Source organism: Stylophora pistillata, chromosome 1, assembly GCF_964205215.1.
Source record: "Stylophora pistillata chromosome 1, jaStyPist1.2, whole genome shotgun sequence".
Taxonomy (NCBI): domain Eukaryota; kingdom Metazoa; phylum Cnidaria; class Anthozoa; order Scleractinia; family Pocilloporidae; genus Stylophora; species Stylophora pistillata.
This window is the reverse complement of record NC_142519.1, coordinates 22,033,169-22,060,454: the sequence shown is the minus strand read 5'-3', so window position 1 is coordinate 22,060,454 and position 27,286 is coordinate 22,033,169. Positions and strand designations below refer to the sequence as shown.

The following is a 27,286-nucleotide window of genomic DNA, read 5'->3' as shown; positions in this document are numbered from 1 at the left end:
CAATGAATTGTTCTCGCTCGATTGGTCAATTTAATTGGCCAGTGAGGTCTAAATCAGGTTTGAAACACGACTTGCTCTGCCAGGCTCTCCTTAGAAACAGAGATTTGAAATAATATAATACAGTGAAGTGGGTCCTCAGCAGACATCTTTCCATTACCGATCTTCCCTTAACACCTTCATTCAGTCTAGTCTACGCCATGAGAACTTAAGCACGGAAAACAACGCCTGTTCCTTGTTCTTACTTGAAGATTTTGGATTGACCGGTTTGGGTTGTTGAAAGTTTCTCAAACTGGACTGGAACGTTCATTCCAAAAACATCATTTACATTTCGTTTTCTATAATCCTTCGTTGATATTTACCTCCCAAAATCCCATCTGAATTTTTGTCGTTACGTTCACAGCATATGTTTTGAGGTAGAAAGGCCGACGTGACAGCCGGAAATCATGGGTATTTCATATGATTATTAGCTACTGCTTGACGAGCATCAGTTCCAAATGTTGCGCACGAGTTTAACATATTTCCTGTGGACAAAAACATACATCTTTATCCTAATTATTATCTATTATCAGCCTTATCCTTGATGCTGTGAAAAGTTTTGCTAATTCCGATCTCAAAGTTACTAAAGTTTATGATCCACCCTATCTTCTTACGTTGGTATGCCTGTGACTTTGGTAGACCAAGGTGATCAACACCATAAATGGTCAGCAGTAGTTCCCCATTGCGTGTTTTGCTTTCGCAGGGTTCGAAGTTTTCCAGCATCGCACCGACCTTAGTTTATTCGATTGTGTAATGGAAGAAATGGAGGTGCAGAATGTCCAAAGTCCGATAATCATTGACGATGGTAAGGTGTATCGTGGTCATTCTGCGAGTTTTTGCTCATCATTGTGGAAAGTCAAACCTCGGTAGATAGGAAACAGAAGTTCCTTGACCAAATATTATCGATTAGGCAATTCTCAATTTTAACTGTTCTTTTGCAACAGTGACGATTTGACTCTAAGAACGCTATCTTGAAAGCATTTAAGTTAAAACTCGACTTCAAAAAACCTCAAATGCAACCTGGTAGCCCCTTCTATAATAATGGTTTCCTAAAGGTCTTGTAATGTATTTAATTACATGTTCAACTACAAATCGAAACTCATGCGAACGGGTTATTCTATATGATTCTTTCGATTCCTTTCGCATGCCAGGGTCGCTATCTTTTTGCTGATTGTTAGCCCAGTTTCTCATTTTATTTAATTTTAAAGGCGTTTATGATTCACTTTGCATTAGATTGGAGTTCGAGGCTGAAACTTGAGCGGAATATTGATTGTTTTAATTTTAATTGTTCAACATTGTTTAGATAAATCAGAACATGCAATTAACCAGGCAGCTGTGTTTGTAGAAGATGCAGCACAGGTAATAAGGCCATCTTTATTTTTTCTTTGGTTATTGTCAATGTGCTTCCTAATTTTGGTTTGGCCATTTGGAGTTGAATTAAAAGAATTGAAGCAGTCCAGATGGAAGAGGCCTGGAGCAACAGTACATTACTAGAAAGGAGAGGCTAGGTATATTTAGTGCTTCACTTCTCCATGTCCTCCACCTCTTTCTGTATGCAATGCTCTTTAGGTGAAGGAAGACATGATTCTTGTAGTGCTCAAGTAATAAAACAACAATTCTCCCCCCCCCCAAAAAAAGGAAGAAAAATCACTAGTGGGGATATTCCATCAAATATCATGCCTTTGTGCTGGTTTATTTTTGAGAGAAGTGGGGAACATCTGTCTGTAGTCTAAGAAGGTGAGATTTAGGTTAAATAGGGGTGAGCATCAGTCGCTACATGGTTTAGAATTAAGTCCTTTACTGTAAAAAAAGTAGAAATTTGCACTGTTAACTATGAAAGAGCAGCTCTATCATCACTGATGGTGTCAAGGTCTTTCAGATTCCTCCATTTAAGCTGCTCATCTTAAACAGTGGTTATTAACAGACTGTAGTTATTGACTGACCGGAAGGGGCAGATAAGAATTATTTACTTTTGGTGATGACCTGGATACCAAGCACAGAGATGTGCATACTTGAAGACTGAGAAAAGTATTTATTTGTATTGGGCTTCTTGCTGGGAAGGGCACTTAAGCAGGGAGTGTTTCATGATTGTTTTAATAGCACTCATACAGCTGTATGTACATGCAAATCCAAATGTGCTTCTTCTGCAGTACAGATCAATTAACCATAAAGTTGACAGCAAGTCACTGTGGATGTACAGGTGGTACTACAGCAAACCTGTAAGATGGTAAGCAGAATATTCCCAGAGAATGTAGATAAAAGTTACAAATTTTACAATACAATGAAATTTTTTATTGCTATTCATAAGTAAATACTTGTTAAAAACAATATTTTAACATATAGCAAGGGGGCCTCTAGAAACCATGGCAACCATGGGGCTTATACAAGAGAGGCCTCCTTACGAGAAACAAAAGTATATGTATGTGTAGGTGATATGTGTTCAGTGGTAATTAACACTTCTTTTGCCAAACCACCAATCTTAATAGTAATTGTGTCATTGATTTAGTGAAAATTGACTTTGAAGATGTCTTTTAAAGAAGCAAAAGTTTCAAAATGCCCAATATCACTGGGTGAGGAATTTAAAAGTTTTGGTCCTTGAAAAAATATTGAAGTTTGGTTTGACATTGATGAGACTGGTAATCATTTCCTCTTCTAGTGCTGTATGAGTGCGTGAGGTATATGGTGACAAATAGATTAAGAAATGATGGCGGAAGTACATGTAGGCAATAATGATAGGAAAACATAAACTACTACAGGTAACACTTTATATACCGTAAAAGCCGCACCCGCAGATAAGCCGCACCCGCAGATAAGCCGCACCCTGAATTTAGCAGCCCAAATTTTGGAAAAAAAGTTTTTTGAAATAAATCAAAAGAAATCCAAAGTCAAGTCTTGAGAAGTCTTCTTCATTCACTGTTCATCTAACGTAAACTCAATATTAACATTGCAACGGAAAATACTTCAAAGTCTTACCCACACTCCGCTTAGCACTTTAATATAATGAACATTGTTTCTACCAACTTTGACATATGATTGGTCTTTTTCTGGTATTTGTCGACAGGAATTTCTTCATTCAACGCAGTTTTTCCATACATTTTTGTATTACAACAAGAACATGACCAGAACATTTGAAGTTTAGTAACCAGGCATTAGATTGGACGCGAAAATGGAAATTGGTGTTGACATTCACGACGCCTTTTTTGAATGTTCCCGCAGATAAGCCACACCCCCAATTTCTAGCGACTGGATTTTTGGAAAAAAAGTGCGGCTTATATGCGGGCTTTTAAGGTATATACAGTTGAACAGAGTGTTGCCTTATGATGTTGGCATAAGTATATCCATTTTTTATCACTCTTGGCATCTGAGGTGCTACTGATATCCTTGAAACTTTGATACTTGGAACCTAGTTTGTACCTGTTCACCCCACCTACACTCAGTTCACTGTTGATGAGCAGGGGTTTACATTTTCCCAAAAATGGCTTATTTTTTTCCTGGCTAATGAGTAATGGTGGGCAGACAGACTTTTTTCACTTTTGAATTTATTTGATTTAACCAAATTTAAAAGTAAGGTTTTTTATAAGGGCATAAACATTTGGGCAATACTTGTAACTTGGCAATAATAGTGATTTTACAGTTTTGCTGTTAGTGTTGCTGTGCCAATTTTTTTTTTCAGGTTTTTACAAATCCAGCAAACTGTTTTGATTTATTTAAAATGAATTCATCTTCTGATGAAATTTTAAAGTTACGTGTACTCACAGCCCAAGACTTTTGCTTGTACAGATACATGTATTTTGGAGTGATGTGATGTGCAAGCTTTCTGTTATTAAGAATTAAAATGATTTTAACTGTGATACAGGGGACACACCTTTATCATCTTCCTTTACTTGATGCTGGCATTTGTTGAAAAGCCTTCATCTTTAACGTAAGTATTTTTGCCTGTTTTATTTGTTTCTGATAATGTGCTAACATACTTCACATTGCATTCTTTGGAACAAATTTTAAAAGTGAACACTCTCCCATTAGCAAGTTAGACTCACAGAATTTTGCAAGGTATTTGTGTTACATATTTCTTAGTTGATGTTGAAAAAATTGATCCAGTCAGATTGTGTTGTAAATACTATCTGCAACCAAAGAGATTTTCAGTTTTGTTATCTCAGCATTACTGTACAAGCAGATGTTATTGAGAAAGATGTTACTTAATAGAGAGAGCACCAAATTCTTGTTCTAAGTAATTGCTGAACATACATCCCCCTGTTGATAATTTTTCTATGTGCTGTGCTTTAATTTTGTTTGTGGTTCAAATTTTACTTCCCTGTGTTTCCGTTCTGTGTTCTTTCATTTAACTGTATCCAAAAACAGCTCTAGGAAATTTAAAGTCAAGCCAGGAATGAAAATTAATAAAATTGAGTAAGAGGTCATATAATTATGCAATATGGTGGTCATGCACCAACAATTAGTTGCCTATAGATAAATATGATTGTTTAATGTTGATTGTAACTGGTGGCAATCTTTAATTGTTAAATTTCAAGACTCTCGTCAGATCCTCGCTTTCGTGGTAAGAGACCTGACCCTCCTTGTGGAGTCACAGAGAGCTTGGAAATCATATTTCTTCTTTGTTTTGTCTTTGACTTGGTTGTCAAGGTAAGTTTGTGTGGTGTATTTGTAGAGACTGGGCAGTATTTGTTCCAGTCTCCCCCGACGTTTGTTGATCTGGTTGTGAAGCGATGCCATGCGCTCGTGAGTTGAAGTAGAATTAAACCTTTTCCTTCGCAAAGTAGAGTAGGGTCTTTCTTGGGATTTAATTTTTTAATTTGGTTTTCATTTGATTATTCTTTGCCTTTTATGTAAACAATTTTGAGTTTGATTGTGTGTCTGTTTTTACTTGCAAATTTGTTTATTATTGATCTTTTTACTTTATATGTCTTTTGGTGATGTGAGTTTTTAAATTTTATGTAATTTTACTGATAAGATGCATGACCCTCAGGCTTATAGCTTTAAGATCATTTTGTTCAAATATTTTAGGTCAGGTGATATCTGATAGCGATTGAAACCAAGAAAGTTGATGGAAATTTGATCCAAATTTAAAGACGAAATATCAACAACTAAACATCTATAAAAGTTTTTAGCTGTCCAAAGCATTGAACATCATATATTTGAACATTCTCAAGATCCTACATAAAGATCCTCAAAAATGTGTAGATTGCATTTCCCACAACGTGCTTGAATGTTTGGTAATTCTAAATTAATTATTTGACAAGTGAATTTAAGATAGTGTTGTGTAGATCTAAACTGTTTACTTGAATTTATTCTAAGTTCTGATGTACTTCCTATGTTTAGGGTCATGTGCTGGGAAGACGGCAAGTCATCAGGAACAAATGGCTCTTGTCATATAGTGTGGTTCTTATAATCTCCTTCATAGATGTTTTCATCTCACTCAGTTCAGGGTGTAATCTGGTGAGTTTTTTATGAGAGATTGTATAGAAGTTTTTATAACATAACCAAAGTAAAGCGCGCGCTCTGATTGGTCAATTCAGCGTCCCCCATTTGCCCATGGGTGTACGCTGCTGACGTGAGCAAATGCAAAGACTAGTTTTCTGCGCGCGCTTGTTTTTTCTGGTCACGTAAGATTTGTTAAATAAAAGGAAACTCTTGCTACAATGTATCAATGTTATGTTATAAAACAAATGGTAAATGCCACAGTGTACACGATTGAGTTATGGGTGCACTTGGGAGGTTTGCTAAGGACTCAAGGAGCTAGAGTTGCTCTCGGCTATCACCTCGTGCGACTCTTACGCTTCTTTTGTGCTTAGCAACCCCCTGCATGCATCCATAACTCAATAGTGTACGCTGTGGTGTTTACCATATGTTAAATAGAGAACATAAATTTATTAGAAAGCTATTTAAATATACACAAGACTTCAAGCAAACTGGCAGACACTAATTTGTACCATCATTTTAATCTGCTTACTGTGGTGCACTTTTAGTTATGCCTTTCTTTGTTTTGGTTATGCACCATGATCTGTGTAACAGAACTGTTGGTATTCAATTGTGAATATTTTATTTTTATTTCAACAGCTGATTAGGATTCACCGCCTTCTCAGACCATTCTTTTTGATACAAAACTCTTCATTAATGAAGAAACTGGTGAGTGATGCTTTGCACAGGATGAGACTACAGGCTTTGAGTTTTGTGATGGTACATGTCAGTTAGATTTAGAGCACTGAATGAGAAAAATCAAACAGAAGATGAAATTAAAAAAAAAAAAAACCCAAATAATGAAAGGGCAGCCTGTCTCTTTAATTTACAAGATGAAATTGAGGAATCATTATTGTAGACTTCTTATATTGAATTTAAAATGGAATTCAGGAAAGTATATCAGATTCCAAAAGCACAATTTCTCCAGAGTAAGCAAGTTGATGTGTGAAAAAATGCCATGCATGGAAGGGTGTGCAATTTAACTTAGCTGGAACCTCTCAATTCTAGTTGAACCTGATATTACTTGGCCTTGATACCCTGAAGGTAATACACCTTGATCTGAACTGTGCAATAATGTATTTCAGTACTCACACTGTAATACTTAAAGTTTTGAGAAACAACCCCTTGCAGTAATTCATCATCATCATCAGTCTTCTTTGTGCTCTGTTGCCGGTCTCTTGCAATAATCCTTGCTTCTTCCCACGACTTCCAACCTGTGTCACTTCTTTCCTTTTCAATCGATCGCCTCCAAGTTGTTTTGGGCGTGCCCACCTTTCTCTTACTGTCTGGTGACCATGTGAGGGCTGTAGCGCAGTGGTGGTCTTGCGGCATCCTCAAGACATGTCCAAGAAACTTCCACCTCCTTCTTCTGACTTCTATGCTCATCGGCGCGGATCCAGTTTCTTTTTGTAATTCCTCCTTTGAAATGATGTACGGCCAAAATATACCTTGAATTCTCTTCAAGCACTGGTACTGAAAGGAATCAAGTTTCTCGTAATCTTTAGCATTTGTCTTCCATGTTTCACTTCCATACAAAAGGACTGGTTTCACGAGGGTGTTGAATAGCTTAATCTTGGTCTTCTTACTATATTGCTTGGAGCTCCACACTTTTCTCAACTTCCTGAATGCTGTCTTGGCCTTACAAAGTCTGCTTTTTATGTCCTTATCTGCTCCCCCATCCGCACTTACACATGCTCCAAGATAAGTGAAGTCGTTTGTTTCCTGGATGTCTTGACCGTTTTGGAATTTGATCGAGTTGTTGTTCTTGCAATTAACTTTCAGTGTGTGTGTTTTCGATATTCTAATGTTGAGTCCCACTCTCTGAGCTGCCTCTGTTAGCTTATCTGTCTTCTTTTGCATCTGTCCGTGATTGTTTGAGATCAGAGCGATGTCATCCGCGTAGTCTAGGTCTTCTAGATGACTGGTGAATTTCCGTCTGATGCTTGTCTTTGCTAGACTGGTTGTCTCTTGCATTATCCAGTCGATGGTGAGGAGGAATAAGAAGCCTGACATTACACAACCTTGCTTGATGCCAGTTTTTACTTGGAACCATTTGGATGCTTGCAGTAATTGCTTGCAGTAATTGCTTACCTAAAAATAGTCTCAAAGTGTAATAAGTACCTTGTTATGTTGACTTCAATATGCGTTTTCTTTAAGGGCTACATATAACTATAATTGATATTTTATATTTTCCAAAATCATTTCTCTTGCAGCTACATGCAATAAAGAGAACAGTACCAGAAATTCTCAGGTACAAGCCATTTTCTGACTTCAAATTTACTTACAATTGACTTTGTAGCTAAGTGCACTCTCACAATTATTTTTAGTGTGCTGTTTCTTCTTCTTCTTCACTTGTGGTTCTTTGCCATGTGTGGTATGCTGCTGTTCCCACAGGTGAGTCACTTTCTTAAATACTTCTTTTAGCTGTCATACTGTAGGCCTGAATATTGGGCCACTGTCTGTCACATCCTTAATCCTCTTTAGCCCTTTAACCCCCTGTCATCAATATGCATATTCTCCATTCTGCTCTCTGTAGATTTCCTAAGGTGCTAACAGGGAGAATTTGGCTAACAATCAAAAGCTCCTTTTGGTTGGTGATCGTTATCTTAATTCTCATGATATTAATGTGATTCAAGGAGGATATTGCAAGGAGAAATTAGATATTAGTCACTCTGAGGGGTTAACTGATTATTGCTGGTGAATAGTCTACCAACTGTCCTGTAGCAATCATTATTTGTGTACTGTCCTTCTTATGCTTAAAGTCAAGTTATTGGTGAGCAATTACATTCAAGAGTTTGTTATAGTTTTGACTTATTCTTTAATCTCTATTTTTTTCTTGTCATGCCATATTCTTCACATTGGAAGGCATCAAGACAGAACAGTACCCTTTCGGTAAAGTGCCATTAAATTTCTGCCTAACTGACAAACACTGATCCGTCAAATTAGAGATCCATACACCTTAACTTAGGTGTTATTTGACTTGTAGTAAATCACATGCTGCACATAAACAGGCAATACCCATTCACATTTCAGAGTGACCCGTGTAGCAACCTCAGGAATGACTCAAGCAAAGGTGTAGCATGTGAGGGAAATAAATATTTCCCAAGACTGGAAGATTCTCTGCGGAGCCTTTTAGTTCTGTTGACTACAGCTAATAACCCAGATGGTAAGGAAAACATGTTCAAACAAAACCATTGTGAGATTACTCCCAAACCTTTGAAACATTTTTATTCAGTACTTTTTAACTTCAACCTTATCAACCTTATTGACTTATTGGGTTTTTCCCGGCCAATCATCCTTGAATTCATAGTTGCCTGCTATCTTTTGCTGCATATTTGTAGTCGTTGGTAGTGCTGTGTTGCTTCCTCGCCCGTTTACTTACTGATTGCCTGGAATAGGGAAAGATCTAAACAACCAGTGGTCTCTTTTTTTTTTGTCTTCGTACTGTCTCAGGAATGGGTAGATGTGTAATGTGGTATGGCTTGAAAGGGCTGGGTCTAGTTTTCTCGTGCGCAAGACAAGCGAGATACGCCCTGTCACTTTCGTGTCTCCCCCAATCTCTACGGACCCAAAAGTTTTCGCTCCCTAACGAAAGGAAATTTCTCTCTTTATCGAGAAAAAACAGACCCCTAGCTGTCTTAGAAGGAGTTGAGAGACTTTTACCCGCTTGCGGACTTGAAATGAATAGTTAACTGGTGAATGAATGACTGATTGGTTGATCGAGTCTTAAGGCATCGTTCGGCTGTTTTACTACTTTCTAGTTGAAACGTTTCTCTTTGTTTTGAAACAGTGATGATGCCTGCATACATGCAGAACAGATTCTACGCAATTTTTTTCATCACTTTTACTGTAATTGGTGAGTACTTAGAGGAACAATATTACGCTTAAGTTGATGTTTCACAAGTTGTGGCTAACGATCCAGCGTTCGCGTGCTCTTCAATCGTCAGTAAGTACTTACGAACTTCACAGTAGCAATAGGCTAAAAACCTCACGTGGGTAGTTATTAGGTCTGAAAAGCTGTCAAGCAGTAGCAGGTGCTTTAAAATAGGCAATTCAAATGACGAGTTGAAGGTTGCGTCTCTTACAACTCAACCATTTCAAGTCCTTCCAATGAAGTGCTGAACGATTAGCACGTCCAAGTGTTGGCGACTCTTTCCCAGGTCTCAAAAGGCTTTTTAAGCAAATCGAAAGAGTACCAAAGGGTTTACCCTTCGAGCAGACTCCTTAAATCTTTAAGAGGATACGTCGAGGATAGTTTTACGTACAGGGTGATTATCGATGCTCCAGCAGAGACTGTGTTCTTGAAATTTTTCACGTCATAAGGGAGTTCACAATAACGGCAATCCCTTATTTTTGTCCGACATTGTCCAATTTAAACGCTGTGCTATTCTAAATGTACTCAGTCTGCTCAGTTCTGTATTCACAATGCGCATTAAGTAAAAACGCCGTCAAACTACCGTAACAGTACAGAAAACTAAGATTGTCAATAAGTTTTGACATTTCTTCGTAAATATTGTACCATAATTCCACTTTTCTTTTATGTAGGTCTTTACTTCTTCTTAAATATGTTAACGGCCATCATATATAACCAGTTTAGAGGATACCTGACCGTAAGTCTGCTGTTTAATTGTTAAAATGTTGTCTTTTCTGGTTGTTACACTCATATTGCGCGCGCTCAGTTGCAAATTGACTTTTCGTGCAGTATGACACGTGCCATCATGATATGAACAGAACAAAACCTTTTTACTTTCATTGAGCCTGCGATGGAAACTGTTCAGTGTTTTAAGGATATAGCCTGATTTGTGGCCGTATCTAGTGGACAGCGGTAACGTGAAAGGCACCTCAACGTGTTATTAGAAGGAAATTTGTTCTTACGGTTCTCTTTTTGTTTTTGTTAGCTGGTTGTGCCAGGTTACTCATTAATGATTGTGAAATGTTTAGCAGCTTTGATATTCTATGGCTCTTAGGATTTAAGACGAATGGTTTTACGTTTTAATGTTCTTCCAGAGTTCGCTTCAAGCAAGTTTTTTCCGGCGAAGAGTTGGAATCAGAGCCGCGTTTGAGGTTCTTCTTAAAATTCAAGATCAAGATAGCGACGTGCCATTGTAAGTAACAACCAATTATTGTCACGAATTGGCCGCGAAAACCTGGCCCTTAGAAAAAACCTTTTGGGCAATGTTCATTGGCAAAATTAGATAGATGTTAAGGATGCTAGGAATTAAAGTCTGTAACATACAAATGACAATTTTACCAAGGCGATGTAAATTTTTTCGGCTAACCGATTTTGTAATTTTAGAGTACTGTTGCACTAATAGTGTCATTTAGACTAATCAGTAATTCTTTGTGTCTTCCTCTGTTAACTCGCGAAGAGGACGTATTAGCACAGCGGACGCCAAAAAGACTATCGAAAAGGCAAACATTGGCAAAAGAGCTGGTCAACTCGTATTGTTGGTAAGGAGTTGTTTCGCCTCGAACGTAGCTCAAGGGCTTGTACTGGAAACAAATACGACATTTCTTTGGTGGTGCACTTACTTTACCCGTTACTTCCTAACACCAGTGTGCATATTCTCCATACTTTTCTTTATACATTTCCTAATGTGCTGACAAGGAGAGTTTGGTTAAGAATCGACAGCTTCTTTAGTTGGTGATCATTTCATATAATCTCGTAACCTTAACGTGTGCTTCGAGGGTGATTTTGTAAGGAGAAATTAGCTTTTTGACCAGTCGGGTACCCAAAAAAAAAGGACTCAATCACCTCTTGATTGACTGGGTTGCATCCATTTTCCCACGCGTGGTGCCGGTCACGTGTACAGTGTTTCAACATCTGCCTGGTTCCTTGTTCTATTTCCTGAGTTGTCAAAGTTCCGTCATGCAATCTGCTCGTTTGTGCATTGCAGTATTCATTTTGAAAATCGCTTGCAAATTTTACAGTACCTCATATCTTTATTAGATGTAGCGATTCTTTTAGCCTACGTTCTTTTAGCCTACCTTCTTTTAGCCTACCTTCTTCTTCTTTTAGCCTACCTTCCCCCCACCCCGCCCCCCCCCCCAGGAGAAACGGAGAGGAGGGAACGTCTACTTTTCCCTTTTTCTCAGTGATACTTACAGCTTGTACTGCTTTATTTCTTGTATTTTTAGCGCCTGGCTCAAAACACCATAGGTCACCTTGATTCTAAGCAGTTTCAAGACTTGTTTGTTGTACTTGACCAAGTAGCCAAACGTCGAGTCAGACCGGCCATGAGTTACGTGGAGAATCCTCTGCTGAGGAAGATTCAAATTATTGTCTCCAACAAATGTTTTGACTACGCTGGGGATTTCATGGCTGGGGTTAACGTGCTTCTTGTTTCTGTAAGTGTTTTCTCTCTATAAAGGAAGGGGGCAGGTTGCAGGTTGTTTGTGTGTGCGGGGGGAGGGTTGTCTGTGGAGGGGGGGGGGGGAAAGAGAATCGTCTGCTTATCACACCTTAATCACCTGCCTCTCTATCCTGGACTTTCATTTTCCACTCCTTTCTCCGTCCCTCGTTCGTCTTCAGTATAGAAACTTCACCAACATTGTTCAAGCCCGTAAGCACCCTTTTATTCGGTGGTCTTGTAAAATTCCATTCAGCCGATGCAGTTTTTTTAAGAAAGTTTCAGACATAAGTTTGGTTATGACTATTTCCGCTACCTCCTGTCATGCATTTGTTTGTAACTACGACCAATTCATACCATCAATTGTCATTGACGTGAAATTTTCAGTATATCAGATTTGATTCATGCAATCTTCCTATAAAAAAGTAACGCGCCAGTTGTTACACCCGAGACAAATTTTAGGTAATTGTTGTACGGGTTAAAAAATAATTAAGACAATCACCGCTATTGTAAGATTGGTTTAGTTGCAAGACATCACGGTTCTAAACCACCCGTTCGTAGGTCTGATTATTCAAGTTGGAATATGCCAAAATGGTAGCCTAGTAGAGTTATCCTCTTAAATTTAAGATTGTCTTTTCTGAACAGGTGGAAGGTTTCACACAAGCTGTTAGACAAGTTGTTTTCCTTCTGTCTTTTTTTCCTTTCTTCTTCTGGCTTAGATCCTTCTGGACTTTGAATACGACAAGACATGGAAGAAGACCAATTCTCATTTGGCAGTAAGTGATATTTGTGTGATGGATTTTCAGCAGATGTGAAGTGTACAGTTGTCCAAGAGAGACAAAGTAGCTCTACACCAGAAAAGAAGTATACTGATTGAGATTTGTATCGTTTTGTTTGGATTGTGTAGGTCAGCGCAGGTAGTAATGACGTGGGTCGTGGCACTTCAGTTTCAAATGGAACGTATTACTAAGAACCCTATATTACTATTTAGCTGTTTTTGATTTCAGGTTAAAAATACGAACTCTGTTGTGTAGGTTCTGTACCTTATCAGGAGAAAACTCTCTTCTTCATATTTATAAAAACTGAATAGCAATGAAGTATATCTACATGTACACTTTAAACTAGGAAACCTGATGCCCCCGGTGAACTTTTAAACTGAATTCTGACAATCCGCTGAAATTGGAGATTGATTCATTTTTGAGCCTCGATGTTTCTCGCATTTCTAATAATCCTTCTATCTCCGTTCCTTTTTCCTGCAGGTTGTAAACTTCTTTTTCATACTTTACTATCTTATTGAACAGGTAAAACAGTTCTATATCATCAAATGCAGGTCTCAAAATTAACCGAATTACGTTAGATCTGTATTGCTAAATAGAGGATGCTTTAGTCTTGTAAGGTCCAGTTGAACACTTTGCATTTTATTTCTAGTTATTTGCCCTTAGTTATGTTATTATTGCTCATCATTCCGGACAAAGCATATGTCAGTAAGGAAGCCTCAATTAGCGGACGGTGGTATAAAAGGGTCATTTCTCTCTTACGGAAAATTGCCATCCTTTAAACCGTTTCGTGAGAAGCATACCTTGTGTGTTTGTCTGTTGGTGTGTGAGAGTACCTAACTTTTTTTTATTTCCCATTTGGATAAGAGGGGATGAAGGTAAACCATGTAATGTGATACAATAGTGACTTTTCACAAAACGTTCACGAAGTCCATGTTTACCTTCTTAGTTCATTTTTGTTTTGTCTTCTTTGTTTTTCCTCAAAAAGTCGAAGAGTTTTCCAGGCTGATCCTGTTTCATTTGTTAATTATTGATTTTTTTCTTGCTAGATGGTAAAACTTTGGGCTGTGGGCTGGCAACGGTATCGTTCATCCTTAGTAAGTGAATTGATACTTACCCTTGGCGCTCCTAAAATAATAAAAATAAATGTTTCATGCGTGATATTTCTTAACGCCCCTTAATACTGTTTATCAATTGACCCGTACGGCTCCGCGCGCGTAATCCCATAGAACACTGACGTGTGTAGGGCCGTACAGGATGACGTAAGCCGATCAAGAAGAAGCCGTCTGACCCTGTTTCACACGACTTTGTTGCAAAAACCTAAATGGAAAAAAGAAAAGGGCTAAAAGGTCGTATTTTTTGATGAATTAGGAGTTTCGTGTTCTGACTCGAAAAACAAAGGAAAAGTACTTATCGTAAAAACATTTTTGTGGTTGTACCGTGTGCGCTTGTCTATCGCGTCCTCTTTAGGTTGAAACAAAATTTTCGACATTGTCAACACTCGGTGGCCATATGATGTCATGCTTATTGACTGAGTTTGGTCGGGCAGGAGGGAAAGATATTTGGCTCTCGATCCACCATGAAGCATGGACCTCGCTGTGCTCGGTCCTCAGGTCATGACCCCGAGCCAAATATTTTCCCGCCCGGCCCCTCCCACTCAGTCAATGAGTACATGTTTTTGCTGATAAACATAGTGAGCTTGATAAAATAAGCTTGCGCGTTTCCTTGTTTTGGACGCGGCCCGTGTTTGTTGGACCGCTTAGGATGCATTGCAAGGATGGTGGAGTTAAAGAGCGTACGATGTTTGTGACAACTAGTTCTGGACGTTTACTTTTGAAGTAAAAAACTGACTGACAGCGTTTTTCCACAGGTTAATATCTACTGTGGTGTTGTTACCCTCCTTTTGGTGGTATACATATATTTTTTTATTTTATTCCACCACTTGTACTTAACTCTTTGACCCCTAAGAGTGACTAACATCTAAATTCTCCTTACTATACCCTCCCCGAATCACACTTTAAGGTCACATGAATATTATCCATGTTAGCACCCAGGCAAATGTAAGGAGAACATGCCTACTGATGTTAACGTTAAGGATTAAGCGCCCCTAATCAGCGTTGCATGTCAGAAGTAATTTTCAGAGAATTTATGATTTGGTACATAATCCTTTGGACTAAGAGTTCGGAAGTTTGGAGGGTAACACAGTGATAGTGAAATACATTCAAGAGAGAGCTTACGATTGTGTCTTTAAATCTTCCTGTTCGTTTTTGAATAATCAGTTTGGTTGTAGTAATAAGCGTATTGATCGTGAACATCTGTTGTTTGCGCTTCAGGCCCTCGAGATAGTTCATGTTAGTTTGTATGGCGCTCCTTTCCAAAGGTAAGTTATCCACATCTTCGTCAATTTTTTTTTCCTGTATTGCTTATCGTGCGTTATTTTGAGGTTTACAGCCAATAAAGAACGTGGCATTTGTCGACATGTTCGTTACATATCTTTCGCGTGGGATAAATGCCAAGCGTGGGTTTGTTAAGTCGTTGGAACAATCCCATCAGCAGTCTCTTTAAGTAAAAGAAAGTTGAAAATATTTATTACTGTAAAACATTCACTAAGTTTTTTTTTCATTTTCTCTCTCAGCTCAACAAGCAATCAAAGTGAACACAATATAAAGAGAATCTTCAACGTACCAAACATGATACGAGTAATCAACATGTTGATTATCTTCCGACTTTTGAGAATAGTTCCCAACATCAAGGTAAGACATTTATCTCTTTATTATTGTTGGCATTTTTACGTCAATGAACATCAATGCAGAATTTAAACTCCTTCATCGAGTAAATAGCAAGTTTTCAGACGTGCTTGACGGGGTTGCTGAAGCTATTCCCCCGTCGCCTACTATTCAAAAGAGTCATGGCAATTGAAGACTTGATTATGGATTAAACAAAAAAAAAAAAAAAAATTGGGAAAAAATTGAGAAGGTGAGCAATGATTACCTAGTCCCGTTGTGCACCATTAGCAGCAACAGGTCGTAATTGTTTCAAGACCTATAAGCTACAGTAAGTGGCAAAAGTCTTTGCATCTTTTCTACGTTTTGAATTTTGTAATAACTTCCATTCATCTCCCCCTCTCCCTTCCCCCCCTCCTTTTCAATATTGCCTGATGTAACAAAATGCTCGCAATATTTCAGACAACATTTTTCTTGGGGTAAGGGGGGAGACTTCAAGTAACTTATTGGAGATGAATTATAAGATTTCTGATTGATTGTTCTGTTGAGTGGAAGGTTGTCGATCACCCGGTAAAGGGGGGATGGGGGGGGGGGGGCGTGCCAACTTCTTTTGCCACTGAGGGTAAGCCTTACTGGTGATGCTGATAGCTTAACATCTTGTCTTATGTTTAATTGTGTTGTGTTTCCTTTCAGTCCCTTTCCCTTATTGTTGAAACACTGATAAAATTATTGAAACACTTGCGGCCTTTTGGAGGTATCATAGTGGTATGTAGAATGTTTGGTTTTTTTTTACTGAGTTGAAGGAAATTCATAAGTAGTTTTCATCTTCACTGAAAGAGTAACTTCAAAGCACAAACAGTTCTAGCACAACAAGTCAGGCGCAGCTGGAAGGAAAATCTTGCCTAGATGGCAAGCCTCAGATGAAGCTGCCTTGACTGATTGTTATTTCGGGTTTGCTTCTCATTGGCCGAAAAAAAGAAGTGGTTTCCCATGATTCATTAGAACAGTCACAAAGGCCCCATCAAAGCATTTAGAGCTGACTAAACACGCTACAAGAACAGGCTTTGGGTTCCTTGTGTCAATGTTTAATTTGGTTTCAGGCCTCCTATTATGTGTTTGCCATACTGGGAATGATGCTCTTTAACAAAGTGACCAGTCCGTCAGCTGTTGGGGCTAAAGAAACAAGGTACGTTATTTCAGTTGGTTGTGAGTCTAACCCTAAACTGCCAAGAATTACCAATAAGTAGAATCTCTTTCGGAGATCAATGTACTGCTAAGCAGAGGGGCGTTGAGAATAAGTAGATACATCAACCAAGGTGGTTTTGACCGTAATTGCTCCTAATTTGAATTTTAAGAACTGGGTCCAGTTGTTTGAAGGCCGATTAGTGCTAACCCAAGGTTAAATTTTAATCCAGATTTCATATTTCTCAGTTCAAAAGCCGTTTTGGGATAATGTTCCCAATTCATTCAATCATCAAATTATAGACAAGTGGAATTAAACTGAATTTTCTTTTAAAGCTTTCGTATCTGAAATCAAATTTCACGCTAACGCTGGGCTATCTTAACTCACCTTTGAAAAACTCAGCCCTGTGGTCTAGATAATATGAAGAAATAGACATGTTGGGTGCGAAAGGGTTACCATTACTGTATAGTATTAGGTGTGTTTTGACTGGTGTTTTGTTTCAATTCTCAGAATTTTAACTGAAGAGTGCGGCTCTTTTGACCAGTTGCAGTACTACGCCAACAATTTCGACGATTTTGGGGTAATGCACACTTTTGTTTTGAAAACAACTACCACCGTCACCTTGAAGCACGAAAACAATCAGTCCCACAAATTGAATAAAGTAAACTGCTTTGAATTGCTGAGATTCCACATAGTTTAAAGGTCCTCACCAGGGTTTTATTGTTGACTTGTGCGCTGTAACATTTACAATTACCAGCTAACAGTTGGTCGCCAATTTGGGTGTTGAAGCTGGAATCTAAAGGATGGTGACCAGCGGGCTTGTTACTCGGCGTCTTGTCAATTTGAAAATCTCAAAATGGAAGGAAATACATTAAGATGGTTTCACAAGAAGAATTATTATCACGATCAGAGTTACTAGTAGTTACTAGTAACCAAATTATCCTGTAATAGAGGTTTTGCACGGCAGTCATGTTGGATGGCAGAAACAATAGATTATTTTACCCATGGGAAAAAAAATTATTTCTTATGCAAAATATTTTCTTTGTTCCTGCCATCCAACATGGCTGCTGTGCAAAACCTCTATACTCCCCAACGACGCAGTACCACAGTTTCTTTAGAAATATACCCCCTTTCATGTTAGGTGCATTTTTATTTCACCATGTTTTGTTTATTTGTCTTTAGGCAGCTTTGGTGGTTCTGTGGGATCTGATGGTAGTAAACAACTGGCATGTATTTCTTAAAGAGTACGCCAAAGTTGCGAGAAGGTATGTTAACCTTAGTTCTTCCTCAATGTTTATGATGCAGTTGTCAGTGTCCTCGTCGACAATGGTATCCAGTCGTTTCGTACCCACGGTCGATTCGTATCCAGTTTGAGTCGGTTCCTCCCCAAACTGCTTGTCGATTTGTACTCGTCCCAAGCTTTGTTAATTCGGAACACCTTGCGGGCGAAAGCGTGAAAAGATGTCGATTGTTGTGTGCTACAAGTTACACCTTTTGCTGTTCCTTTACGCAAAATATGCATTCATTTACGTCAACAGTTGAAACTATACGGCAAATGTACGTTCATTAGCGCTTCCATGAACTTCATTTATGCGAACTAACTTTTGAATAACGCCATTTGCGTATGTATTAACATTCAATAGCAGTAACGGATGAACAATTGCACCTTTGGACAATCAAAGATAACAAAGATACTTTCAATCTCGTGCAATGGTTTATTCGATAAATAACAACGTTTGTTAGTTCACGTTTATTATTGACCATTGATTGTATGAAGGTGCAACTGATTGTGCGTCTCCTATGCATAGTAATGCGCCATTGGTTGTCATACTATGCAATTGACTTTCTGTTGGTGTTATTTGCCGTATAGTTTCAACTGTTGACCTAAATGAGTGTATATTTTGCGTAAATGAGCAGCAAAAGGTGTAGTAGAGTCAAGTGAGGTAAGCAAGTAAAGTAAAAGCAAAATTCTGCTGTGTATACTTGTGACTTTTTTTAAGAAACTACTAAATTATTGCCTAATTGTGATATTTTTAAGAAAACAGCTTGTTGTTTATACTTGTTGTTTATACTTGTGATTTTCAAAACAATAACAGCTATAAGGTAATTGTGACTTTTTCTCCCTTTGTTAATAACGGTAATAAATTCGTTCATTCGAACATACTTAACATACTTTACTAGTATGGGTAAGAAGCGACCTCGATGGGAACGAATCGGCTGGGTAGGAAACAGTAGTGGGTACGAAACGACTGGCGACCTCGACAATGATCCATGGAGTGAAGCGATGCATAAATTTTTACTGGTTGAACTCACTTGTTACTCTTATACTAACACATTTTGAAAGACAAATCGTGGAGAGGTATACATCGGCAGTAAGAAAACTTACCTGCCTTCTTGAACGCCGTCTTAAGACGTTATGATGGCTCTTCTTCGCACCATGCGTAGCTACATCATTTCCTTTACAAGTCAAGATTTAGACTTAGATATGGACAGGGGTATAAGCTATATTGCTTGTACATTAAACGTCACTCGATTTTCTTGTTTCAGCTGGTCACAACTATATTTTGTTGCCTGGTACCTTATCTCTGTTATCCTCATCATTAATCTGTTTGTCGCCTTAATTCTCGAGGTTAGTCGGTGTCCTTGCTTTCTGTCCGCAATTTCCTTAAACCCTCTATACCCTAATATCAGTATGCATATTCTCCATACTGTTCTTTGTACACTTCCTATGTGCCGACAAGGTGAATTTGTTTTAATAATCGAGAACTTCTCTAGTTGATGATGACTTCACTATAATCTCGTGACCGTAATGTTTGATTCAAGGGTAATATCATCAGGATGGAGAAATTAGATCTCATTCACTCTTTTAAGGTATAACCTAACGTTGAGAACGTTGAGTACGTTGAAAACGATTGGTCAGTTTTTTTATGCTCTAAGATTTGTGTAGAGTTCTTCAGTCGTTGGCGATAGCTTTACTACCGTTTCAATAAAGATACACTATATTCATAGGTTTTTGACACTTTGAAGTCGTTGATATGAAAAGTTTTCTTATTTTTATTTACCCGATTTAGTGAGAACTTCGAATGAAAGATTTTGTTTTTGGAATTGCTGAAAACCTTTGAGATTTTGATCATATTTGACAGGCATTTATCAGCCAATGGGAGATGAAACAGCAAAGAATAAGACAAAACGATGGAGCGAGGTCTCTTGAAGTGAGTTTGACCGAAAAAAATCTGATATTTGCCCATCCTTTGGCAATTTATTTTGTTGTTGATGTTGTTGTGACTGGATCAGTTGCTCGTACAGTTGCTTATTATATGTTCAACGAAAATCCAGAACTTACGCCATTTTATGCCATAATTGATCACCGCTTAATTGGTGCCGCTTAGTACAGGTTGGACTGTATGGTAAAATGGCGTATTGATAGAATGATGAAATGCATTGTAATAGGCTGAGTTCCAATGACTCAGCATTTCACGAGCTCCTTGCCACTGTAATTTGGACATTCTTTGACAATTTTGATATAAGAAAAACTATTTCTTGTATTCGGTAATGAATTATAGAAGACGAAAAAACATCAGTGACACACCCCCTTCGGCGCTTTTGGTACATTTTTTAATTACTCCCCTAATTTAATATCATCTTTGATCTATTATTGGCAACATGGAATCTAGTTTTTAGAAACAAGTTCTGTTTCTGTTTCTCGCACAGACCGAAGTGACTTCACACGTAGGTAGCCGGTTTCATCAACTCTTCAGCACCAACTTAGTTGAGCCGACTGAGGAGGAGCTAGTGTTTGAATTGTCAGGTCACCACCATTATGCATTTGATGTTCAAGGTAATGTTGAAAATACCGCAAACATTCCCCCATACACCGATTCGAAAAATGGCGGACAGCTCGGCTTGCGCGGATGGACTGGTGATGAAAATAATCGAAAACGAGGCTAGTCAGTATACATGCCAACGTACTGCTGTGTGCCGAAATGCACACAAACTGACTATTTAGATGACAACGGATGGCCTGTTTCTTTCTTCAACTTTCCAAAGGACCTGATCTTGCGTAAAAAGTGGATTCATGCCATACGAAGGGACGAAGGGAAAGACTTCACGATCGTGAAGTCAATTAAAGTTTGCTCGCTTCATTTTCGTCCATCTGATCTGCGAAAGTCCTTAAATGGGAGGATTTTTGTAAAAAGTAATGCAGTACCTTCAAAATTTGAATGGCAAAAACAGTCCCCGAAGGAAAAAAAAGTACCAACACAACGATGTTCTCTTCGTCGTAGAGCCGCGCGCAAAACCAACAAGGCGGCGTCAACGTCCACTGAATGTCGTGTTATTTGGCCACAAGATATTTCTGCCGATCTTCCTTCAGAAACTAGTGTAGATCAGCCAGATTTACCCGATTTCGAGATGTGCACGTCAATTTCAGCTCGAGTAAACATAGGTAGCCTAGATAGTTTCGTTGAACATCCATATAACGGATATTTTACTGCAGTAGTACGAGAATTCGTCGCGACATCGCTTTCAGTGTGATATTGTTGCCAGTCGTTGTTTTCTCTTTGTAAAGACTTATTTTTGTCCGGATCGACTATATTATTGTCACGGCCCGAACTTATATATTCTTCGACCATAGAGTAAAAGGAATATGTGGATTAAGAACTGGGATTAAATAAAACAAAGAATCACAAATACAATTTATAATTCAGAGTATTCTAACGGTATCGAAATAGCCTAGTAAGATCTCTCACCTTTTCACGAATTGTGCCTTAATTTTAAGTCCCTTGCACGAATCTGCACGGCACTGAAGCCAGAATCTAGTTCCTCCATCTTAAGCTGAGAGGGTATTCTACGCACCAGAGAAGCCCCGGGAATATCATCTTCTCTTAAAACAACCGAGGAATCCATATTTTTAACCCGGAGGAAAAGGACCTAAAAGGAAAAGCCTGAGCTATTACTGACTAACCTCGACATCACGTTTTTCGTTACCAGTCCATGCGCGCGCGAACCGAGCTGGCCGCCATTTTTCGAATCGGCCTATAGGGTCCCCCATAGGTGAATTATTCTTCTCTATTGCTATCGTCGTGTACTCAATGAGACCAAGCATCGTCAAAGAGCGCCTTTCCGTCGAGTGCCTTGAAACAAACTCAAACAAATCGCACCGCCCAATCAGAGGGAAGAAAGATATCACCAAGAGCCAACGAGAACGCAAAATAAGAACAAACATACTTCCTTCTTAAGCGCGGGAAAACGCACATGGCCAAGAAGCATTTGGTTTTGGTTTATCATTTGATTGGTTGGGGGGGGGGTTGGGCACGAATTTTACAGGCCAATCATAAAACGAGAAAAAGCAAAACTAATGCGATCGTAAATTACTTTCATCCTCTCTTGCTTTCGACACTCTGCTGAAAAATTTTCAGAGATATCGCGAGATCTGGAGCTTTGTATCAAACAACCTTGTTGACAAAGCTGCTCATCTTTACAAATTCTGCGTACCTCAGGGATCAGAGCGGAGAGAATGGCAGCGAGGTTGACTTTTTTTTTACTGAACAGTTCTGTGGAAGAATTTCATGGGACCAACACAAACTTTACATCACAGGGATACAAAGAAAACTTAAGTTCTCAATGATCAAAGTTTCTGAGTTACACGACCAAAAGTTTTCTCGGTGCTTGCTAGATTGGAAAGCCTCTCTTTATACCACCGTCATCGCAGATCTCGTTTGAATATCCATCTTTTCAGTAGTTATGGAGATTTGTCATTTGGTGCCCCTTGATCTTTGCTGAAAATGTAGTGTAGTTCTCAAATAGATATATCACTGAACTGAAAAATATTCATCGACGGATAAACGTGAAAATTACATCGTCCTAGGTCAGAGTTGTATTACTGTTTGATGCTAACGCCGCCTATTTGATAAATATCTCTGAAAGTTAAACTTTTTTGTCATTTATTTATTTACTCAATTTTAATTAAACAGATCTTAATGTAAAAAAAATCACAAGATCTGATTAATTAGGTCAGTTTATACAGAATACGAGGATTCCTTATAAAATAAACTACCTCAAAAAAAAAAAATATATATTTTCATATATATATAACTGCAGACAGTACTGTTTCGGCCTTCTGGGCCTCATCAAAGCAGTGCTGATGCTAGGATGGGGGAGGACCGAGACGGTCACCCCAAACGACCCAATCTTTGTGGTATCGTCTAAGCCATGCCAGAGTGCTCAAACTACAGTAAACTAGCGAGCATGCGCATATATATATATATATATATATATCTATATATATATATATATCTATATATATATATATATATCTATATATATATATATAATGTGTGGTAGTCGGAAAAAAACAACTACATATACATCACTACAGACCTGTTTCGTGGTTGTCCACTCATCAGGGGATTTTATTGGCAGAATAATGCGATACCATCGCTTATATATTACACTAATTGCTAATTAATATGGTTTATGCAGTGTGAAAAGTGTCAAGTCAGCTGTTGCGTAGGAGTGCTTTGTTTCTGTGTCGGCAGGAAGTAACGAACTCGAACTCCTACGCAACAGCTGACTTGACACTTTTCACACTGCATAAACCATGTTAATTAGCAATTAGTGTAATATATAAGCGATGGTATCGCATTATTCTGCCATTGAAATCCCCTGATGAGTGGGCAACCACGAAACTAGTCTGTAGGGATGTAGATGTAGTTGTTTTTTTCCGACTACCACACATTATACCCGCTCTACTATTTGTATCGAGCACTGTTTCACGGACACAAGTTTTCATAAAAATTGCGAGGATGGACAACTTCTGACGTCAAAAATATAAAAAATTCTAATAAAAAGCGTTTCAGTCCGAGACCTTCTTCAGTTATTTACAACTTTTGAAATAAAAAAAGAGCTTTAAATAAGATCGAAGTGCTAATGATTACGTAATTACAGATAACGACTAATGAACTGGTGCTAATAAAAAGATAACAAAAAACCTAATTACAAAGAAAGCAATGGACAAAATACAAGAAACAAACCCTAAAAACTAAGAGATAAGAATACTAAATATGTTAAAGTGAGTCAGTTTGAATTGTTTTTCGTACTATACTCATGCGTATTGAGCACTTTCTAGCAGCATCATGATTTACGACAATTTCCCACAATTATATATATGCATAAAAAGTTATACAAGTTTGCTCAAATAATATGAAATATCATAACAATATATTATTAATCAATTATAAAAATCTATCCCTATTTACGTTAAATTTATTAAGGTAAGATTTGTTAGTACTATTCTTAAATGATGAGAAATGTTCAATTGTTCTGATATCTAGTGGTAGGCAATTCCACAGGTTTACAATACTATTGAAGAAAGGAAACTTAAAAACGTCAGTTTTAAAAAGGCCTTTCACCAGTGTAGCTTCACTATTTCTGATGTCAGTATTTGGGTGTCTTAAAATTTACATATGACAAAACATCGAAATTAATATAACCTGTCAGGCACTTAGAGAAAAAACAAATATCCAATATCTCTCTTCTATATTCTTAAGGTAAAAGTTTCAGTTTGACAAGTCTCTCAGGATAACTTAAGTCAATTTTCAGGATGAATTTAGTTGTACGTCTTTGTACACGCTCAAGTGCAGTGATCTTTACTTTAGTGTAAGGTGACCAGACCTGTGAAGCATACTCCAGCTGTGATCGGACAAGTGATTTGTATAAAATTATCAATGTTTTCTGATCACATTCATTGGTACAGGTTCTTTTGATCATTCCCAGCATCTTGTAGGCTTTACTGATGATGACGTCAATGTGATTATTCCAAGATAACTTGGTAGAAACATGCATACCAGAATCTTTCTCAGTTGTAACTGACATAAACTGCGAGCCATTAAGTGTATAGGTTGAATAAAAATAAAAAAATGTTTTCCTTACAGGTCCAGAGGAAATGTCGGATGGACGACCTTTTCAATCACTTTAGGCTCTGCTTCGGTTACCCAGCTGAGGAAATCTGCCCAGTGAAAGCAGTGAAACTGTTGTGCCGCTCACTTGAGGGGTATCTACATTTACAAGTTCAAAAATTCGTCTCTTTCCTCGTCCTGAGTGCGTGTAACGTAGGGATGCCTTAGATTAACACCACTTGTTCCAGTCCATTGGAGTGTCGATTTCTAACGAAACGCGTGGTTATTCTTCTTTCATATAAAATATCGCTACGACACAGCATCTGGGATCAACGTGGGCCGATATCGCTCGTCCAACCCCAAGGCAGGGAGGCGAGGTGAACTGCCGCTAGTAGGAGTGTCCGTCGGGTGTCATGTACCCACCCTTTCGTATCATTCATCCCTAAATGTCTCTGTACAAGTTTTACCTGTTCTTTTTAATTAATCTTCTGTTTTCTTAATTCAATTTTTTGTCATTTTTGAAGTGTGACACGAGCCAAGATGTTATCATTCAGACTATGGAAAGGATTGAAAACATTTTTATTTTCGTTTCTTATCGATTGCGTCGGCTCCCCGTTCGTGGCACCATTTTTATAACAGCTGTTTCTTTCATGCGTAATAATCTGTGAAAGACAAGATTACTTGACGATAACTAACATTCCATTCACACCAAAGCTTAAACATTCTTAAAAGCTGTTATTTTAAACACGGCTTCAACTTGTTTTGTTTTGTTTTTTCCTCATAGAAGCCGCTTAAACCGATGTTTGTCGACGTCAAATTTAGCACTTTGAAAATGCAAGCTAGGGACCTTTTGAAATTTTTGGGGTAATCCAGTTTTTCACCCGTCTGGTTCTGGTCTTCATTCTGTTAAACCCGGTTTGACGGATCATGTTTTGCTGGTGTGAATGGGTCATTAGTCGTAGAATTTTATGCACCTGAGGCTTAAAACGGTCTTAAAGCCGTTATTTGGCACCCACCCCACCCCACCCCCCCTCCCTTTTAGTTAAACCCTTTTACTCCCAAGATCTGACGTTAATCCTCTCTTCCAGCTGCAATACATTTCCTTGTTAATAGTGTTATCTTGCAAGTTTGATTATCCCCATTACCTGTTTGCTGGATAGGGTATGGGTATCGAAGGGAGAAGCAACATGTCATCATGGCTAAAAATTGGCGGTCGCACTGTCGCCAGTGGCGAGTTACAATACTGACCCAGGGCCACCGAAAGTTTAAGGTTTGAACGCCCGATGCATGTGCGACTATGCTACAGAATTTCGAAAAGTTGCAATGTAAATTAGGCGAAGTACAAAGTTAAAAACAAAAGTCAATATGTAGTTTAATTGGACTACCTTTCTCTTCATTTCTTTGCCTGGACTCAAAGGTCATCCATTTTAGTGAATTGTTAGTTCTGAAGTTGAAATTCCGAGCCGTTTTGACAGTGATTTCACGAGCGATCCACATTCACAACATGTAGACGCCATTTTGATTTTGTGATTGCACAGTTCCGAAGCACACGTTTTCGCTTTGAGAACAGACTTTACACCGAGATTTGAATATAGATTTGGGAAAAAAATGTAGAGATTCGTCCCCGGTTGTGAGCCGCCGCCGCCGCCGCCGCCAAAAAAAGTGAAAAGTGAGGAAGATGTCTCCGAAAGAAGTAAAAATTACGAAAAGAACAAAAGGCAGCGGGCATTTCAAAACAGCCGGAAGCAAGGGAGGAAATGGCTAGTTTTCGACGATAACGCGATGTTTGCTCAGTTTGCAAAGAGGCGACAGAAGTGAACCCTCAATCTAATTCAGAGGAAGCACTGCCTTCAGCTGTCGTACTGCCAGTAGACGAAGATCCAGAGGAAGCTCTTGATGCTGAAATAGTTGGTTGCACAGGTGATGAAGAAAGAGATTCTGGAGATGATGACAGTGAAAGAGGAAGAATTTGTTGATAGGCTTATCCAGAAATACCTGTAACCACAGTCACTGTATGCAAGAATGTCTTCAAAAAAAACCCCAGCTTTTTATACGATGATTTTTACAACAGGTGCAAATAAATTTTTGAAGTTACTTTAATGCAGTTTACTTTATTTACTTAAATAGATAAAAACGCTCAACATTTCTAATAATTTTATTGTGCCAAATGAATGGCCGAAATGTTAAAGAAAAATGTCTCATGGCATTATTGAGGGTATTGCCTTTTGTGTTCTTTCCTTTTAGTTAACTCTCCGTTAAAAGCCATGGGGTGTTTATTCAAGTTTTTCATTTTAAACTAGAGGAAATCGAGGGCTACTTCATTTTGGGATGGGCCACTAGGAATTCAAGGAAACTGGCCTGACTGGCCACCAAGCACTGGAGTTAATTTTTAGCCCTGGGCATGTTAACCACTTCTTGGGCTTAAAAGGTTAATGAGGATTGTACAAAGATAGCCAATTTTATTATTTGGTTTCGTTACTTTATGCCATCGAACGGTCCGAATGGCGAATTTACTCATTCTTGGTGTGTAAAAAAAAAAAAAAAAATGTATCAAATGAAGAATATTCTCAGCAGAGTAAAAGAACAAATAACAGAGGCGACCGAGCATTTTGAAACGTGGGGGAGGGGGGAGGGGCTTATCTTTCACCCAGCCATGCGCATACCCAGAGTCAAATTTTCCAAAATGTCCTTTGCGTCGTTCGTTGGCATAAGCAAACCTCTGCCAACTTTACAGTATGTCCGTAATCGATCTGTGACCGACTCTCATTGTCTCTGGCACATAGTAAATCTTTCAGCTTGGCATTCGATTGGGTGTCCTCAGACAAAATTAACTCGTCTAATTTCCTAT

General features: G+C 38.4%; 1 protein-coding gene across 6 annotated transcripts; it reads left to right on the top strand.

Moving 5' to 3' along the window:
- Nucleotides 1-688: 688 nt before the first annotated feature.
- LOC111339759 (two pore channel protein 2) lies at nucleotides 689-26,087 on the top strand. Of its 6 annotated transcripts, none has more exons than XM_088744285.1 (30): nucleotides 689-841; nucleotides 1,340-1,395; nucleotides 2,187-2,263; nucleotides 3,893-3,958; nucleotides 4,566-4,677; nucleotides 5,374-5,490; nucleotides 6,112-6,180; nucleotides 7,725-7,762; nucleotides 7,839-7,905; nucleotides 8,377-8,403; nucleotides 8,545-8,677; nucleotides 9,302-9,367; nucleotides 10,057-10,121; nucleotides 10,519-10,616; nucleotides 10,881-10,962; nucleotides 11,650-11,859; nucleotides 12,581-12,637; nucleotides 13,121-13,162; nucleotides 13,687-13,734; nucleotides 14,508-14,546; nucleotides 14,971-15,017; nucleotides 15,273-15,390; nucleotides 16,054-16,125; nucleotides 16,461-16,546; nucleotides 17,054-17,123; nucleotides 17,726-17,808; nucleotides 19,091-19,172; nucleotides 19,687-19,755; nucleotides 20,255-20,381; nucleotides 24,475-26,087. In XM_088744285.1, exons 1-30 carry the CDS (start codon nucleotides 790-792, stop codon nucleotides 24,516-24,518), a joined length of 2,319 nt encoding a protein of 772 aa, XP_088600411.1. In that variant the 5' UTR covers nucleotides 689-789; the 3' UTR covers nucleotides 24,519-26,087. The 6 variants fall into 6 exon arrangements, with proteins under 6 accessions (XP_088600411.1, XP_088600436.1, XP_088600417.1 ...); XM_088744310.1 differs by lacking the exon at nucleotides 1,340-1,395 and adding an exon at nucleotides 1,469-1,544 and having other exon boundaries at nucleotides 759-841; nucleotides 2,192-2,263; XM_088744291.1 differs by having other exon boundaries at nucleotides 763-841; nucleotides 2,192-2,263.
- The last annotated feature ends 1,199 nt before the right edge of the window (nucleotides 26,088-27,286 follow it).